The sequence below is a fragment of the Aptenodytes patagonicus genome, chromosome 6, assembly GCF_965638725.1.
Source record: "Aptenodytes patagonicus chromosome 6, bAptPat1.pri.cur, whole genome shotgun sequence".
NCBI classification, from domain to species: Eukaryota; Metazoa; Chordata; class Aves; order Sphenisciformes; family Spheniscidae; genus Aptenodytes; species Aptenodytes patagonicus.
The window spans coordinates 15,467,838-15,483,434 of record NC_134954.1 but is presented as its reverse complement, the minus strand read 5'-3'; the positions used below and the strand labels follow the sequence as shown (position 1 = coordinate 15,483,434).

Sequence of the window (15,597 nt, the reverse complement as noted above, 5' to 3'; positions counted from 1 at the left end):
AAATAGTGAAGAATTTGAATTTTGGTGGTTTAACTTTGCTTGTTTAACATGTGACTGTGCCAGCAATCCAAGGGGTGAGGTCTATATCTAGCAATAAGAACAGCATACTAATGCTTTGGAGATGTAGCAAGCAATTTGAATGTTATTTTACAAGTAGTGAATGATCCAAATGATCCTAGTAGAAAGCTTTTCCTTTTGCCACAAAGAAGAACGTTACGACTGCAAAGTGAATCTTTTTTTTTTTAATTTCTTCTTTTTCATAGTTCATCTGATGAGGTCAGTGTCTCAGATGTGCCTGAAGACAGATGAACTGAATAGCTTATAGTTTGAAAAGTGCTGCTGCTGCAATTCATTATTATTTAGAGGCATCAGGAAGAAATTACTTGATATAAAGACTCAGTCCTCCACTTCCAAGTCAATACAAATTTGTCCATTGCTTTCAGTGAGAGCAGGATCAAGCCCAGATTCCTAACACATCTTTCTAGTGTTTCAAAATTAGTTGTAGGCTCTCTAGTCAACATCCTTACTCAATTTTCATGTTTGTATTCCCTTTCATATGCATACAGACACATCCATATGCACAGGAAATCCTGTTTGGGGGTCCTGCCTGGAGTCTCCTTATGCCACTATTATTAGCACAGTCAGTCGGTAACTTGTCTAAATCTGACCTGGGCATGTCCACTCCTTTTCTTCCCGGCCGGTGGGTTGGTTTACAGTACTCTGTCTTCCACTTCCAGCTGCTGTTTTCAGTCAGTTTAGCAGCAATGCATTTCTCACCATCACTAAAGTGATGCCTGTGAGCTGGAGTAAATTTACTCTACTGACCACTTGCCCAAAATAACAATGTCAGTCAAGCCTCTATTTTAATGTGTCTGTTATTTTGCTTTGCCTGTTGTCCTGGCCTCCCAACACAACACTTATGACCTACGGACGCTTTGTTTTAGTGAACATGATGTTTAATTGGGGCTCTGAGGAGGCACCATAAAGCTGTTAGTCCACTAGAAGGGGAACATTGTCATGTGGACATTCACCACCAAGCTGTCAGCTCTTTAAAAAGATTACCAACTGGTTGGTTGTCTTGTGGCTCTGTCTTAGAACTGAGTAAACTTTTTTGCCCGAGATTCTTGTACTCATAGTGCATCTTGGAAGAACATCCTTGTCTAAGAAACAGCTTGCTTTGTATAGTGCTTGAAAGTTCATATTTTTCAGTGCCTTTAGTGTTACAGTAATTTTTAATCAAATATGCTCCATTTGCAAGTAGATTTCCCCCTGCTCCTCTTTTCTATAGTTACTCTTGTTCCTCTGTCAAATTCTGCACTAGTTTTAACATCCAAGTTCGAAACTGCCTGCAGGCTGCACATGATGCCCAGTGGCTACGGGGTCAACCTCTGCCCTCATTTAGTGTGGCTCCATTGCCTTCTAAAGTAATAGTCATCTGTTTTTATTATATCTATGCTCATGCTTTAGCCATGTTGGCCCTTGCACAGGCACAGAAAATACAATGCAGGTAGAACTTCGTACTGAACTTAGCAACTATGGCTCTCAGCGCATACACGCCAAGATGTAAAAATATGAGTAGTGATCTGGGGGTTTTCAACTGGACATCGTTAAGGGGCCTGTCTGACAGTCAACAAAAGGGATTAGTTTATATGGTCATCTGCTGTATCAAGGGATTTCAGCCAGTGACCTTAGAAGTCCTTCCCACTCTTACATACTGGATCTGAACCCTGAGAAACTGTCTTCAGAGTGATAATTGCCAAAAAGCACTGTCGGTCCTTTTAATTCCTATTCAGAGGGAGTAGGTGTGTGGAGTGGAAGTGTGCCAGCTTTACATGGTCACCTTCAAAAGTGGGACTGCCAGTTAAATCCTCATGGTTTTTTCCTGGATGTGTGTATCTTTCTTTAAAATAAGAAGTGTGATGCTGCCATGTTGGCTTGTCAGACATCCAGAATGCCATGCTGACAGGACATCGTTTTCTGCTTTTCTGGTAACGTGAATGGTATGAAGCCTGAGAAGGTAAAAAGGAATTTTCCTTCCCTACCCATTGCACAGAAAAGGCTGATGCTCCTAAGTGTATGAAGTCCTTAGATGGCAGCAGGTGATTGCTAATAGGATACTCAGTCTTTCATCCCTAGATCACTAGTTCAAATGCAGGTCAGATCAGTAGCAGTAAAGTCGCTACTATCTGGCCGTTGTTGTCTGGCTTGTGAGATGAGCTGAAGTGTGTGTCATTGCTGTTTATATATAGTGGATTGTAAATACTATAAACTTAATGTTGGTATCATAAGCAAATGAAAATACCAGCGGGTCTTACACGTCTACAGATAACAGCGGCTGATGTGAGCTGTCCTCAGGTTCCCTCTAGTGGCTGAGCGAAGTGTGTGACTGCCGGCCCTTGGAAGAGGCGTTTGCTGCCTTTAAACCTGTCTGAACATACACTGAGGTTTTTATCCTCTCTGAGGAACCTCTGTCATAGTTAGCAAAACCAAAAGTACCGACCATCTCCTATGCTGGCCACCATCAAATTTCTGGGCATTAAGAGAAAATTCTCTGTGATGCGTTGCCATATGTATCATCAGCTTGGAGATACTCAGTTTCTTTGCTTCATAGAGCAAAAGAGCTTACTGTTTGTTGCGGTTTAACCCGGCAGGCAGCTAAACACCACACAGCCGTTCGCTCAATCCCCCCACCCCCAGTGGGATGGGGGAGAGAATCGAAAAAAAAGAAAGTAAAATTCATGGGTTGAGATAAAGACAGTTTAATAGGACAGAAAAGGAAAGGACAATAATAATAATAATAATAATGATAAAAGAATATACAAAACAAGTGATGCACAATGCAATTGCTCACCACCCACCGACCGATGCCCAGCCAGTTTCCAAGCAGCGGTTACCCTTCCCCTGGCTAACTCCCCCCAGTTTATATACTGAGCATGATGTCACATGGCATGGAATATCCCTTTGGCCAGTTTGGGTCAGCTGTCCTGGCTGTGCCCCCTCCCAGCTTCTCACTGGCAGGGCATGAGAAGCTGAAAAGTCCTTGACTAGTGTAAGCACTGCTTAGCAACAGCTAAAGCATCGGTGTGTTATCAACATTATTCTCATGCTAAATCCCAAACACAGCACTGTACCAGCTACTAGGAAAAAAATTAACTCTATCCCAGCCGAAACCAGGACACTGTTGCAGACTGCATCTGTTGAAATTCACCCCTTTATCAAAACACAGGATTGTAATACAAGCTGGGAAAGAAGCCCGGAGTAAAGTAAGGTCGCTGGTTATGTCTATTATGCTGCAGTAAGGGAAGGGATAGTTAGCGAAAATAGTGTGATTCGGGGAATTAGTAATGAATTAATATTTTCTTTATAAATGTTATGCTTTCAGTATAAGAAAAAGTTCTTGCTTCTGTGTTTATATTCAGCTGATGAGAAGGGGCTTTTGTTGTTTGCTGCTGAGAAAGGTTGTCCTGCTGCAAGTCACTGACAGTGGGTGTTGTCACCCCTCAGGACTGGCTGGTGCAGCAGGTGAGCCAAGAATTGAATGGAAACTGGATTATGTTCCTCTTAAGAGGTGGTCTTTCCAGGTCAAGTTAAAATATCTTTTGATACTTGTTTTATCATTTAGGATGTTCAGGCTGTTACTGCCCACTGGGTAAATAGAGAGCTTAGTTTTCTGAATCTGGCCTCTGTCATCCTCATCTCTCTCCCAAGTATACATTTGAGATTTCAGGCATTCCCAGGGTGCAGTGGTTGCTGCCAATGCTCGTTTAGTATTGAGTGACTCATTAAGCATATGCATGTACTTGGAGTGAAAATAAGAGCCAGCTTTAGCTACTGCTAATGCATCTTCTTTCTTGGTTGAACCTTGTTCTGTCGGTAACTGTCTGGTACATCGGAATGCAGTAGATCCAGCATCTCCAGATGAGAGAAGGATCAGAAGATCCCATCCTTGCCCAGGCTATTCTTGCAGTTGAATCTTTTGAAGTGTCTGACACAACATGCACATGTTTGGTCTTAACTTTTTCAGTTGTCCTCGAAAGAACTGAGCAAGATTTTAACTCAGTCTTGTCACTATGGGATAATTATGTTTTTGATGAAGCCAATTTGTTATTTATATACCCTCCTGTCTTCTCTCTGGGTCTACTTATTTCTGGACAAGCATTTTAGCTGATGTTGCTTGATCAAGGCTCATATTTAAGCAAAAAAAGTCATCCTTATACTGGAATAAGAGTGTACACAAACACTATGGAAGGCTTGATCTTCAAAGGAAAGCTTTATTAGTTACTAAGTGCTTTTTAAACAGATAGTTACACAGGTTACAGAGTGGAGTTAGCAAGAGAGGGATAATGCTGGTATAACTGTACTTGCTGTAGCTATTTGAGACTATGGATGAGATGCAGGAATACTTCCAGCCATGGACATCTTCATGGGAGGAAAGGCCACAGGTTCAAGATGGATGGGAGCCATAGCTTGTTTCAGCCAGGTCTGTGATCTGGAAAATATGGGGGGCTGAAACTGAGGTGCTTACTCCTGCTCTGCAATTTGCGCATGGGTAGTGTGATCTGGCATCCATATTGTATAGCATTTCAAGATCCTGGGTAAAAGGCACAGCAGTATTATGTCCTAATTTTGTCCAAAATAAGCAGCATTTTGTTGGCTGCTTCTCAGAATGTGATGTCTGCAACAGTGCACTGCTTGGAGGGGGGCTAAATCGGCTGTGACTGGGGATGAGATTAAGATGGAAATTTTGGTCCTCAGAACATCCTCTTGCAGGATGGTTAGATTTCAGTTTAGATCAGGATTTCACAAACACTTCTAACCAGACAAAACTACTGACAGTGTCAACTGGCAGGCTGATGCCAGGCAAGCAATGCTTCATAGTGGTACCCCGCCACAATTTAGGAACCTTGATCTCGGGACAATCTCCTAACATTCCCCATCTTGTTTTCCAGATCTAGAGACAAACAGTGATCTCAACAGTGATGACTCTGAATATGAAGATGAAGCAAAACTCATTATATTTCCTGATCACTATGAAATCTCATTACCCAATATAGAAGAGTTACCAGCACTGGTCAGTGAGTGTGTGCAAGTGGTGATAGGAATTGTCTCCTGCTTCAGTTTTTGTCAAGATGGTGCTTTGTTTTCTTACGTGTGGTGCTTGTTTTTACATAAAGATCTTTCTTAACCAGCTATAATAGAGAGTCAGTCACTTTTAAAAGTCTGCTTTGTCTTTGTTTCTTGGATTTCATTTTACCTCCTGTATTCCTTCCCTTATTATGATGCCAGCTTGTCACGGGGAAGCTCACGTAGCACATGTTGTGCTTCCTCTCCTGCTAAAATAATAACAACTGCAATCTGGAGGATTACGTGCATATTTAAGTATATAAATAGTCTTACTGATATCTAGTTCTGTATGTGGTTAGCAATGGGCTGAATGCCAAGTTCTGTCCAGTCACTGAATCGTGTTAGGTTTTGATTGACATACATTTGTCTTCCAGGTGACAATAGCTTGTGATGCACTCCTCAGTGCAAAATCACCCTACAGGAAGCAGGACCCTGACTCCTGGGAAGAAGAGCTACAGGCATCTAAACATGCCAAAACACTTGTACAGTTAGACAATGGTGTTAGAATTCCCCCCAGGTGAGGGTAATAAGGTTTGTTCATTGTAGGCTCTCTAATACTGTCCAGAGTAACAGAACTAAAGCCAGCAACTCAGCCAACAATTCTTTTGCATGACTCCAGGCTGGGTGTCTGTTTGGTTTGACCTACCATAGTTGCAAATACAGGACTGGTTCCTGCCTTACTTATTTCTGTCCTTTCTTCCTGTTTTCTCTTGCAGTGGTTGGAAGTGCTCAAAATGTGACCTGCGGGAGAATCTGTGGCTAAACCTGACAGATGGTTCTGTGCTGTGTGGAAAGTGGTTCTTTGATGGCAGTGGGGGGAACGGGCATGCAGTGGAGCACTACAAGGAGACGGGTTATCCCCTGGCCGTGAAGTTGGGAACCATCACTCCTGATGGAGCAGGTCAGCCACCTGGCAGGTTCTGAGATGGGGTATCTTTTGTGCATGAGACTAACAGTATGTTTCTATTACCAAGTGGGTTTGTGCTTCTAGTGCAAATGTTTGAGAGTGATTCGCAAAGAAAACCCTGTGAGTCTGTGAATCTTCGTTGGGGTTGGGGGGAATGACACACACTCCATTCGGAGAAAGCCCTTACCTTTTTTATCTGCTCTTCTCCTGTTTTATATTTGGTGTAAATAGTTTTTTGGGTTTGTATAATAGTAGATTTATAATAGAAGAATGGTATTATTTTGAAACAGCAGAATCTGGAGAAACAGTATTTTTCAGTTCTGCTACATTTGCTAGGGCAAACGGTTCAATCTTACGTAACATAGAAACAATAACAGGGTAACGATTTTTAAAGTCAGAAAAGTCTGTTCTTAACGGCATGCATGTTTTTTTAATCATGCTGGAAACTGTGCTATTTTCCCTTGTTGTTCGGTAACATTTTGTTCAGTCTAATGAACGCTTATCTTCATGGGGCTGCTGTGATGCTCATTTGTAAAATGCCTGATGATCTTGAGAGGGGGGAAAAAAGCTACAGATGTATCTTTGTTTGCATATTCTCCGAGTGTGACATTCTGCAGTGTTGCTGTGAAGGGGATTATGGTGTGTGAGGATTAGATGGAGTAAAAACATGAGAAGCTGAAAAAGTAATAAGCAAAGAGATCCTTTGCTGCAGCTGTACAGAGAAATAAAAAATGGAAGAACACATAGCATGATTATATTTTGGTTTTTAGTGCTTATGACCATATGGATGAAAAATAGCTGTTTAGAGCAGCCCCTTTTTTTAACACATGTCAGTTGGGAGTTTTTCATCTTTAAGTCCTATTCAGTGTCAGGGAAAGGAGGCTGTAGTCAGATTCAACCAGCTGTGCCACAGAAACACTGAGCAAAATTCATTCTTTTCTATCCCAGATGGAATATTGTTTCCTTGTATGAGCCTGGTCTTGGATGATTTCTATCCAAATCTGTCAATTATTGAAGGTGTTTAGGACTTGCCCAGCTGTAGGTTTCAACTGCATCTAGAAAATAAACAGAATATTCTTTAGTGGTTTTTTCAAATTTTTTTTTTTCTCTTCTTTCTTATCTTTAGCAGCAGTACTTGCTTCTTTACAGCTGCTGTCCTTCTGCCTCCCACAGATCAGCTGCTTCCTCTTTTACGTGGCCTTTGGGATAATAAAGGACAGGCTGTCATCCTTCCCTCTGAATGAGGGGCACCAGCTGTTCTCCACAGACCTTTGTTCTTCTGGATGACGTTTACTTGGTTTCCCTATAGGAAAGACTTCCCTCCCCCAACCCTTCTTGTTTCCTTTTCAGTAATTATTCTTTCTCTGATCTATGTTGCAGTGGGTAATCATAACCTCTCGATAGGGCTGGATGACAGATGAGCTTCAGGAAAGAGGCTCTGTGGCTGGTTGTGATGCAAAGTCTGTCTGGTTTCTGCTTCCCTGGACTGGAGGTGAAGAGGTGATGGTAGGGGAGTAATAAGCGTTAGTCCCTCTGCTGACATAACTTACTCCTTTTTCACACCAGTAAGAAGGAGAAAGAGGTTATACTTACCCTACATGTACACAGAGGGAGCAGAGGAGAAGTCCTTGCCTTTCCTTGAGAAATCTGTGTTGTATACATTACAAAAGATTTCTGGGGTGTTAGCCCCATTTTGTAGCATTCTGTCAACAAACAGATCTGGGATCAGGGCAGAAATTGAATCAAACTTCTTCCACTCTTGGACCTTGGACAGGATGCATGAGAGAGTCGGAAAAGTTGCTTGCTTCAACAGGTTGAGTACTACTCAGCAGAGTCTGCTACCTGCTGCCTCTCTCGACAATGCCATTAGATTTCATTTCAAGTCATTGTGAGGTTGCGTGTTTGAAACTGGTTTGAGGAATGGAATGGGGGTTTGGCAGTGGGAAGCCCTATCTGACAGGTACTTGAATGAGTTGCTTTGTGGATGCTAATCTCAGCATGTGTCAGATATTTCTTTGGGGGATCCTGTGCAACTTGTTTCTTCAGGGACAGTGTTGCCATTGCCTGTTATCGTTTGAGTAGGGAGGAGTGATGTCTACACAGCCAGAACAGGCGTAAATCTTGGGCTGTGGAAGAAAAGGAAGTACAGGTAGCGTTGTCGTTTTTCTTTTCTTACCATAGTATGAATAATAATGATTATTCTCTGTTTAATAATATTCTGTGTTGTCTGTCTCGGATTTTTCTTGGGTTTTCTGGTTTTTTTCCTCCTTATATTCCTACCTTCTTCCCCTTTCTCACTGTTATGATACCAGCTTTTGTGTGTCACATTTGCTGACTTGTCTACATTCCTTATCTACCAGAGTCCATATGACAGCACTACAGGCCTGTGTTTGGGGGCTCTCACCTTCTTTTTTTTTTTTTTGATTTGCTGCTCTTGAATTTTTTGAAATAAGTGACTTCTGTCTCTCTCCCATGAATTTAAGTTGGCTACACAGCAGAAAGTACTAAAGTATATGACACAAGAGCTGGGCTTGAGCAAAGATTAATGTGTCTTGTGTTCCATTTCTGCTGCTCTGGGTCAGTAGTCCCAGATGGCTGCGCTCTCTTCAGTTGCCAGAGCTGAGGAAAAACAAAATCAAAGCTTCCACGTTGAAAGTAGTCACCCAAGACCAGTTGATGTGTAATCTCACTCCATTAAGTGTTTGAACTTTACAGGACCTTTTGCCTGTGCTGTGACCTCACCAGAAAACTATGGGAATGTTCTGATCTTTTTGTGTGTGGATGAACAGTCATGTCTTCTGGGCACGCTTGCTACCACACAGTGGAATTCCAGCAGATGGGCAGCTACAGCCACACACATGCCATTGGTCATCAGGAACAATGTTAATAGGGGGTCTGATGGCTAATCAGCAGCTGGCAGCATGACTCAAGCACAATTCCCTGGTTTGAGAGAGTTAAAGTTTTTCATAGGGCTGGTAAATTGTAAAAGTTGTGTTATGTCTTTGAGGTCTTGGCTAACCTTCAACCTATCATTTCAGTGTGGGTTTGGTACTAGCAGCCTTCAAGGAGACTGCTTTTTTGTTGAAGTCTTACATAGGTGATGGGCTGAGTCAGGGGCAGGGTAAGGACCCTTCAGAAGCTGTATTTGTGCTGTGAACTGCCTTTATCTGGGTTCCTGCTCTCTTCTTCTGAGTTTGTTTAATCTTTCTCCTGGCTAAGATTTCTCTGTCAGCCTAGATCTGGTCATACGGGGCAAGGTCACTGTGAGAAACTCTGCTGGACATGAAAGAAACTTGGCTGAGAGAAGTGCAGGCAGACTGGCAGAGGGATTCTGGATTTTGGTATGAGTAGAGACCGAAGCAGAGAAGTAGTTGTTCACTACAGAGGAACAGGCCAGAGAAGAGAAAAGATGGAAGGCCTGTTCAAGTCTTACTAGTGCATGTCTTATCACTCATATCCTTTCATGATGCCTGCAGCTTTATTGTTATTTGCTCAAGTAGGTGAAGCCTGCTCTGGACTCAGCTTCGTTACAGGGCTTGCTTGGTAAACACTAAAAATGAGTTCTTTCTCAACCATTTTGTCCTTCTGTTGGATTTATTAAACTTGGTTTCATAATGAAAATATCATCACTAGACATATTGCTTCCCTCCACAGTTTGAACTTTGCCCTGCCAAAATGTTTATGGGCTCTTACAAAGGCCATAAGGACCTATCATAGAGCTAGAACTGAAATCTAGATCTCCCATACAATAAAGCAAGACACCTTAGTCACAAAATTGGCCTTTCTCCCTAACCACAAGATTAATCTTCCAAGTCCAATCCAATAAACACCTCTTTATTTCTAATAAAGAATTTCTCAGTTCTCCCTGCATTTCTGTGGGAAAAGGGCATAAGTGGATTCCTTAAACTGTACTAGAAATTAGAATACCAGTGGCAGTAGTCAGTTGGCTCCATACACTCACAGTTATAATGTGTCTGCCTGTATCTAGTAGGTCCACAAAAATTCAGAATCTCTTGTTGTCATATTCAAAATGTGGACTGGCCACATACCTGAGAATTTTGCATGCCCCGTTCCTTGTTTTCCCTACAAGTTTCTTATTTTTTGGGAGGAAACATTATGATCACTATAAATATTCTTAGGTTTTAGTACTGTGAGGGCGTGTAATTTCTTTTGAGGAGAGTAGTTGAGGTGATTGTGTTGAGAATATTTAAGATATTTACTGAGCTATATGGATGTCTGCATTTTTCTGCTGGTCGTAACTAAACTTAGAGAATATGAATAAGGCATCTTATATAGGCAGTCCTGTACTGAGAATGCAATGTTGGTAAACAGAGAAGGGATAATACTTGATACTGCAGCTCCTCTGTTTCTCTCTGCTTTTGTAGATGTCTATTCCTTTGATGAAGAGGAGCCGGTTTTAGATCCACATATAGCAAAACATTTGGCACACTTCGGAATTGATATGCTGCAGATGCAAGTGGTAGGAAATCCATCTTTTATTTAGTTTGTTATTTACTTTTTGTTTGTTTAGTTGGGGGTGGGAGAGAAACAGGAGAAGAATGATACTTGTAGCTTGTATTTGTGTGATTCCTTCAGACTGTTACGATAGTATTTAGTTTTGTAAAGTTCAGCCAGCCAGTTCGTGTTTTATTTTCTGAGGTCTGAGTGAATCATTACTCTCAAATCTGACAATTGCCTTCCAAAAGAGTTCCTTTGTAGTCTTTAGTTTACATGTTTCACTTCTCGTGTGTTATGCACCATTTTCCTTCAAGATGAAAAACCTCATTTAATTAGAGAAGAATATCTAGAATATTTAATTGCAGTGAGTGAAGGAAAGCCTATTGCATGTGTAAACAGACGCAAATCTTAGCAAAAATAAGCTAAGCAATGGATAAGTAAAAAAGTGGTTGAAAGGTTCTTTATGCAAAGTTATAAATTTCAGTTTAGGTCTTGTTAATAAATACATTATAAAATGAAAAAATACATTCTCTCAAGTCTAGAAAACAGCATGGTCTATGGTGTGGTACACTAGAAAGGGACCGGGGCAAAAAGGGTTCTGTTCCTGAACTTGTTGCTGGTCTGTATTAGTAGAGAAGTCCTTTTAATAATTTGTATTTTACTGGGTGTTGATTCCAGTTCTGTTTAAATGATCAAGAAGTCTGAATGGAATATGGCTATAAAGGCAGGTGTTTTTATTTTTTCACTGAAGCACATAGCCTAGTATCACTACCTGAGAACCTGAACAAGAAAACTGTTAAAAATGAAGAAACCTAATACTAGCGTATTTCATTTTCCAAATGGAGAGGAAACTAATAACAACTCTAAAATGATAGAGAAGAGTTAAACTGCAATTTCAAAAGCCTTTGTGGTACTAATAATATTTTTGGTATACTAATTTCCTTGCCAATATCATGAATAAAAAGTCTCTTTCATCCAGTGGTCTTTCTGGAAAACCTGTTTTACTCAGCAGCCTTGAAAACTCAGTCTCAGCCGTTGCAAAGTTTTTGCCTCTGGTCTTCAGACCAGTCTGAAAAATTCTTATTGAAGTGGCGGAGTAGTGCTAGCAGTAAATGACACTGTAGTGACCTGTACCTACAAGCTGAAAGCTGAGCTGTAAAGGGGAGAAACTTGAGCATCACAAATTTTGGCTTTTCCCATTTGGAAGAAGGGAAGAGTTCTTGGATCTGCAGCTTTTCATCTGGTTTGTTTGCTAGGACCAGCTTCTACAGCAGCAGCTGTTCCTGGCCATTACAAATGGAATATGAAACCTGAAAAAATGCAGTGTTTTGATGCTGAGGCTTGAGGTCACAGCCCTGAGAGAAGTGAAGCTCCCATTGAGGTCGTAACTAGGAACACTCCAAGAGCCGGTGGTCTGTGGTAAAGAGCTAAGAGGTATATTGGAAGAACAAGCTGCTAGCCTTCTGACCCTGATCTTCTCCCCTACATGCAGGATTTACCTCCCTTTGCCCATTGATTTGGCTCTTCTTTTCTAGAGTATAGATCGCAAAGTTGGTGATGATGATAGCAGCAACATAATTGTTGCAGAAGTTAAACAGATGATTAAAAAAAATAATCTTGTTGCCTTCAGACAGAGAATGGGCTAAGAGATAATGATATAAAACCAAGAGTCTCTGAATGGGAAGTGATTCAGGAAGCTGGTGTGAAACTCAAGCCCATGTATGGCCCAGGATACACCGGCATGAAGAACCTGGGAAATAGCTGCTACCTCAGTGCTGTCATGCAAGCCATTTTCAGCATCCCAGAGTTCCAGCGAGCGTAAGTAGCTTCAAACTAGTTCTTGTCACTAGCTGCTGCATTCCTCAATCTCTTGTTTTTCTAAGCAAAATGGTATTTTAATTTTTGTCTCACCTGCAAACAAGTCTCTTTCAGTCAGTTCAGTGGCCGCTTAGAGGATTTAATGATTGTATTGTTCTGTTCTGCAAAAAGTTGGAACACAAAACCCAGTCTGCCTTTGAAATAGAACTTACTCACTTAGCTTCAGTGGTGGGAAATCATATGCCACCTTGTAAACTTGATTGCTCTGTCTCTGCTTTTTATATACATATCTCTATATTTATCTCAGTATCACATTAGGGTTTTTTGTACTGGCCCATGCTTTTGTATAGCTGCAGGAGTCATTCTATTGCTCCAGTGTCATTTGTGCAAAAAACTGAACTGGCACAAACATGTTAATACTGATCCATGCTAGTGAAAAGCAATGCACCTTTTGCATGCAGGTCTGGCTAAGAAGAGGGAAACTATCAGAGGCATTTTTTAATTAAAATTCTAATTTAAAAAAAAAATTCTCATTTCATGAAAAGGGCAGCGTGAGCATATTCTTCCACTGAACAATTAAGAGTAAAAGGACAAAAGCATTTTTGTTTGAGTCTGCCTGCTGTCCATCATAAGCACAACAGAAGAATATGAAATATTCTTGACTGATCAAAACTGAACACATCACTCCAAGGAGAGAAGCCTTTTTATAAAGGACAGTATATGGTTTGCAATAAAATTCAGAGCGCTCTTTCATTCCATAGCAGTAGTAGTGTGTGTGCTGGAAGTAAGGCTTTTAGATTTTTGGGAAGCCTCCCAGGTTTTCATGTAGCAATTGCCTTCTGGAGAAGAAGAGGGAGAAAACTTGTGTTTGTTTACTTTGTAAGCCATATGGAGTATAGTCTGTAGATTCATTAAGTGCCAGCTTTTCTACCTGCATTTTCAAAAAATATCAAAATGGACTTTACTGAGGGAGGTTGTTTTCCATAGCATGGTCCTTGGAGTTACCTGGAGCACTTAGTATCAATAAAGTAGCGGAGATCTTTGATGAAAGAGGGACCAGACAGAAATTAGATGTGTTCTTTCAGCATGGCCATACCTACCTAGCCTGGTTTTCTTGTGCTCAGGGGAAGCAATGCTCAGATAGTGTGCTACTAAATGCTTCACTTTCCAACGCACTGGCTAGAACAATATATACCTCAGTGTTTGTTGTCAGGAGTTAGCCTTTGTTTCTCTGAAGAAACTCAATAGAAACTTTTTTTACATGTTTTGGTCCTGATACAAATTTGGAATTTATTTGGCGATGTTGGTTAGGAGTAGAAAGTACATCGGTTCTCAAGCCAGCTCTATGGTTTTGAGCAACACTATCCTGCAGCTATTTCAAGATCAAGGAATAGAATTTAAATTCCGGATGAACAGCACCATATCCTTTATAGCTAGAAGCTTCTAAGCAAAACTTAAATGTCCATTTCCTAATTTCTTTACTATTATTTTTCCATGATAGAAGCACTCACTAGGGATAGATTAAGTCATTGCTATGATACAAAATTTGACTTGTTAGCCCAGAGGAAGCCTGCTGATTATATTACTGCTGAGGGCTGAGGATCTGTTAGGATATCCTTGAGTAAATCTAGCTGCAATATTTTAATGTTTCTGTTTTGTTCTTGTTGCCCAGGTATGTGGGAAACCTTCCACGAATATTTGACTACTCTCCTCTTGATCCAACACAAGATTTCAACACTCAGATGTAAGTGACATTTCTCAGTGGTTTACTTGGTCAAGTTAAATAGAATCTAAATGATTTAATGGCAGGGCAGAAGAACATATCTGCATGGGCTTGAAAGTGAAATATGGCGCAAGGTAGAATGGGAAGGTTTGCCCGCTTAGTTGCAGATACGATGTTTCATCGGGGGTCAAAGACAGTAAACTTTTGCTTGGAATAAAAATCTTCTCTTCTTTTCTGTTTTTCTCACGTTTGTTTCCACCCTGACATTTTCTTCCCTACAGGGCTAAACTGGGACACGGCCTCCTTTCAGGCCAATACTCTAAGCCACCCATGAAATCTGAGCTTATTGAGCAGGTGATGAAAGAAGAACACAAGGTATTTGACTGAGTTTGTGCAGCCTGGTAACTAGGTAAAAGTGATATCCTGAGAAAAGGGAACAGGTGCTGGGCATTGAAGAACACATGGATCCAGCATGGTCTGCTTAGCAAGGTGGAATGTGCAGGATTCTAGTCAGGAATATATTAGTCAGGGGCTATTTGTGCAAAGCATTAAAGCAACCATTGGTTCTGCTAATAAAGTATCCTGCTGCTCCAGTGAGGAGTGCAAAAGTTCATAGAACTTGCAACTTACGTTTATATTCTCTGAGGAACAAAAAAAAAAAAGTTATCTAGAGAGTCCTGAGTATTTGGAAGCAAACTCCTAAACCCTTTTTAAATTTCAGAAAGAAGTATAAAGAACTAAAGAGTTGTTTCCAGGAAGTGTCTGACAATATTCCACCTGATCTCAGGAGAAGCTGTCTAGGTAATGCAAGATTAAGTGGTGCTGGAGGCTTTCATGTAGATGAAGGAGGGGCCATGCAGAGCCATGTCCACTGGGGCTTTATTCAAGTATTTCATGGTACAGAAATCATGTAGAAGCATGTCTGTGCCAGTGGGATCTATCATGGAAACACAGTGGTATACATGGTTTTGGATATAAATTGAAACTCTAATTGCTGGACAGCCTGGGGAGAACAATGTATATATCCTGATTTATAATAATTCACAATAGAAAAAACCTTGGAATTAGCTTTCTCAGAATAGGCAATTTCAGAACAAAGGTATACTGAGGGGCAAGTACGGTACAGCTAACATGCTAGACACAAAGGAAAGAGGAATTGGAGGATGAAACAACCTTTTTTCCCATGTTTATGTAATACAGAATTTTACTTCTCTGTCATAGTGTTACCAGTGGGAGACTTTTATTTCTACTGTAATTTGCAGTAATTTTGCAGCAAAACAGATGCTTAGCTCACAATATCTATCTAGCTTCGAGAACTCCAGTATTGTTGGTTCTGTAATCTTCGTATTGCCGTTGTGTTGTTCTTCTGCAACATGAAAGTAGCTTTTTTCTCTTATGCTGCAAAAATCATTAAGGCATGTGTTGGCATTGTAACATCCATAGACCTGTGTCTTCATCCGTCTGTGCTTCTTCCTCATCCAGCAATGAATACATTCGCTCTCACAGTCATCAGAAAGCCTCTTCATATTCTTTGTCCGACAGTCTTTTGGTTTTAGCAGTAAGGATA

The 15,597-nt window shown here is 40.8% G+C and overlaps 1 protein-coding gene across 1 annotated transcript in view; it reads left to right on the top strand.

Moving 5' to 3' along the window:
• USP13 (ubiquitin specific peptidase 13) overlaps nucleotides 1-15,597 on the top strand; it is a 56,193-nt gene that overhangs the window by 20,283 nt on the left and 20,313 nt on the right. The window contains exons 4-10 of the mRNA XM_076341320.1: nucleotides 4,950-5,071; nucleotides 5,499-5,641; nucleotides 5,841-6,025; nucleotides 10,417-10,511; nucleotides 12,120-12,307; nucleotides 13,980-14,051; nucleotides 14,312-14,405. Of these exons, the coding sequence (XP_076197435.1) occupies nucleotides 4,950-5,071; nucleotides 5,499-5,641; nucleotides 5,841-6,025; nucleotides 10,417-10,511; nucleotides 12,120-12,307; nucleotides 13,980-14,051; nucleotides 14,312-14,405 (899 nt within the window). The remainder of the gene's footprint in view (nucleotides 1-4,949; nucleotides 5,072-5,498; nucleotides 5,642-5,840; nucleotides 6,026-10,416; nucleotides 10,512-12,119; nucleotides 12,308-13,979; nucleotides 14,052-14,311; nucleotides 14,406-15,597) is intronic.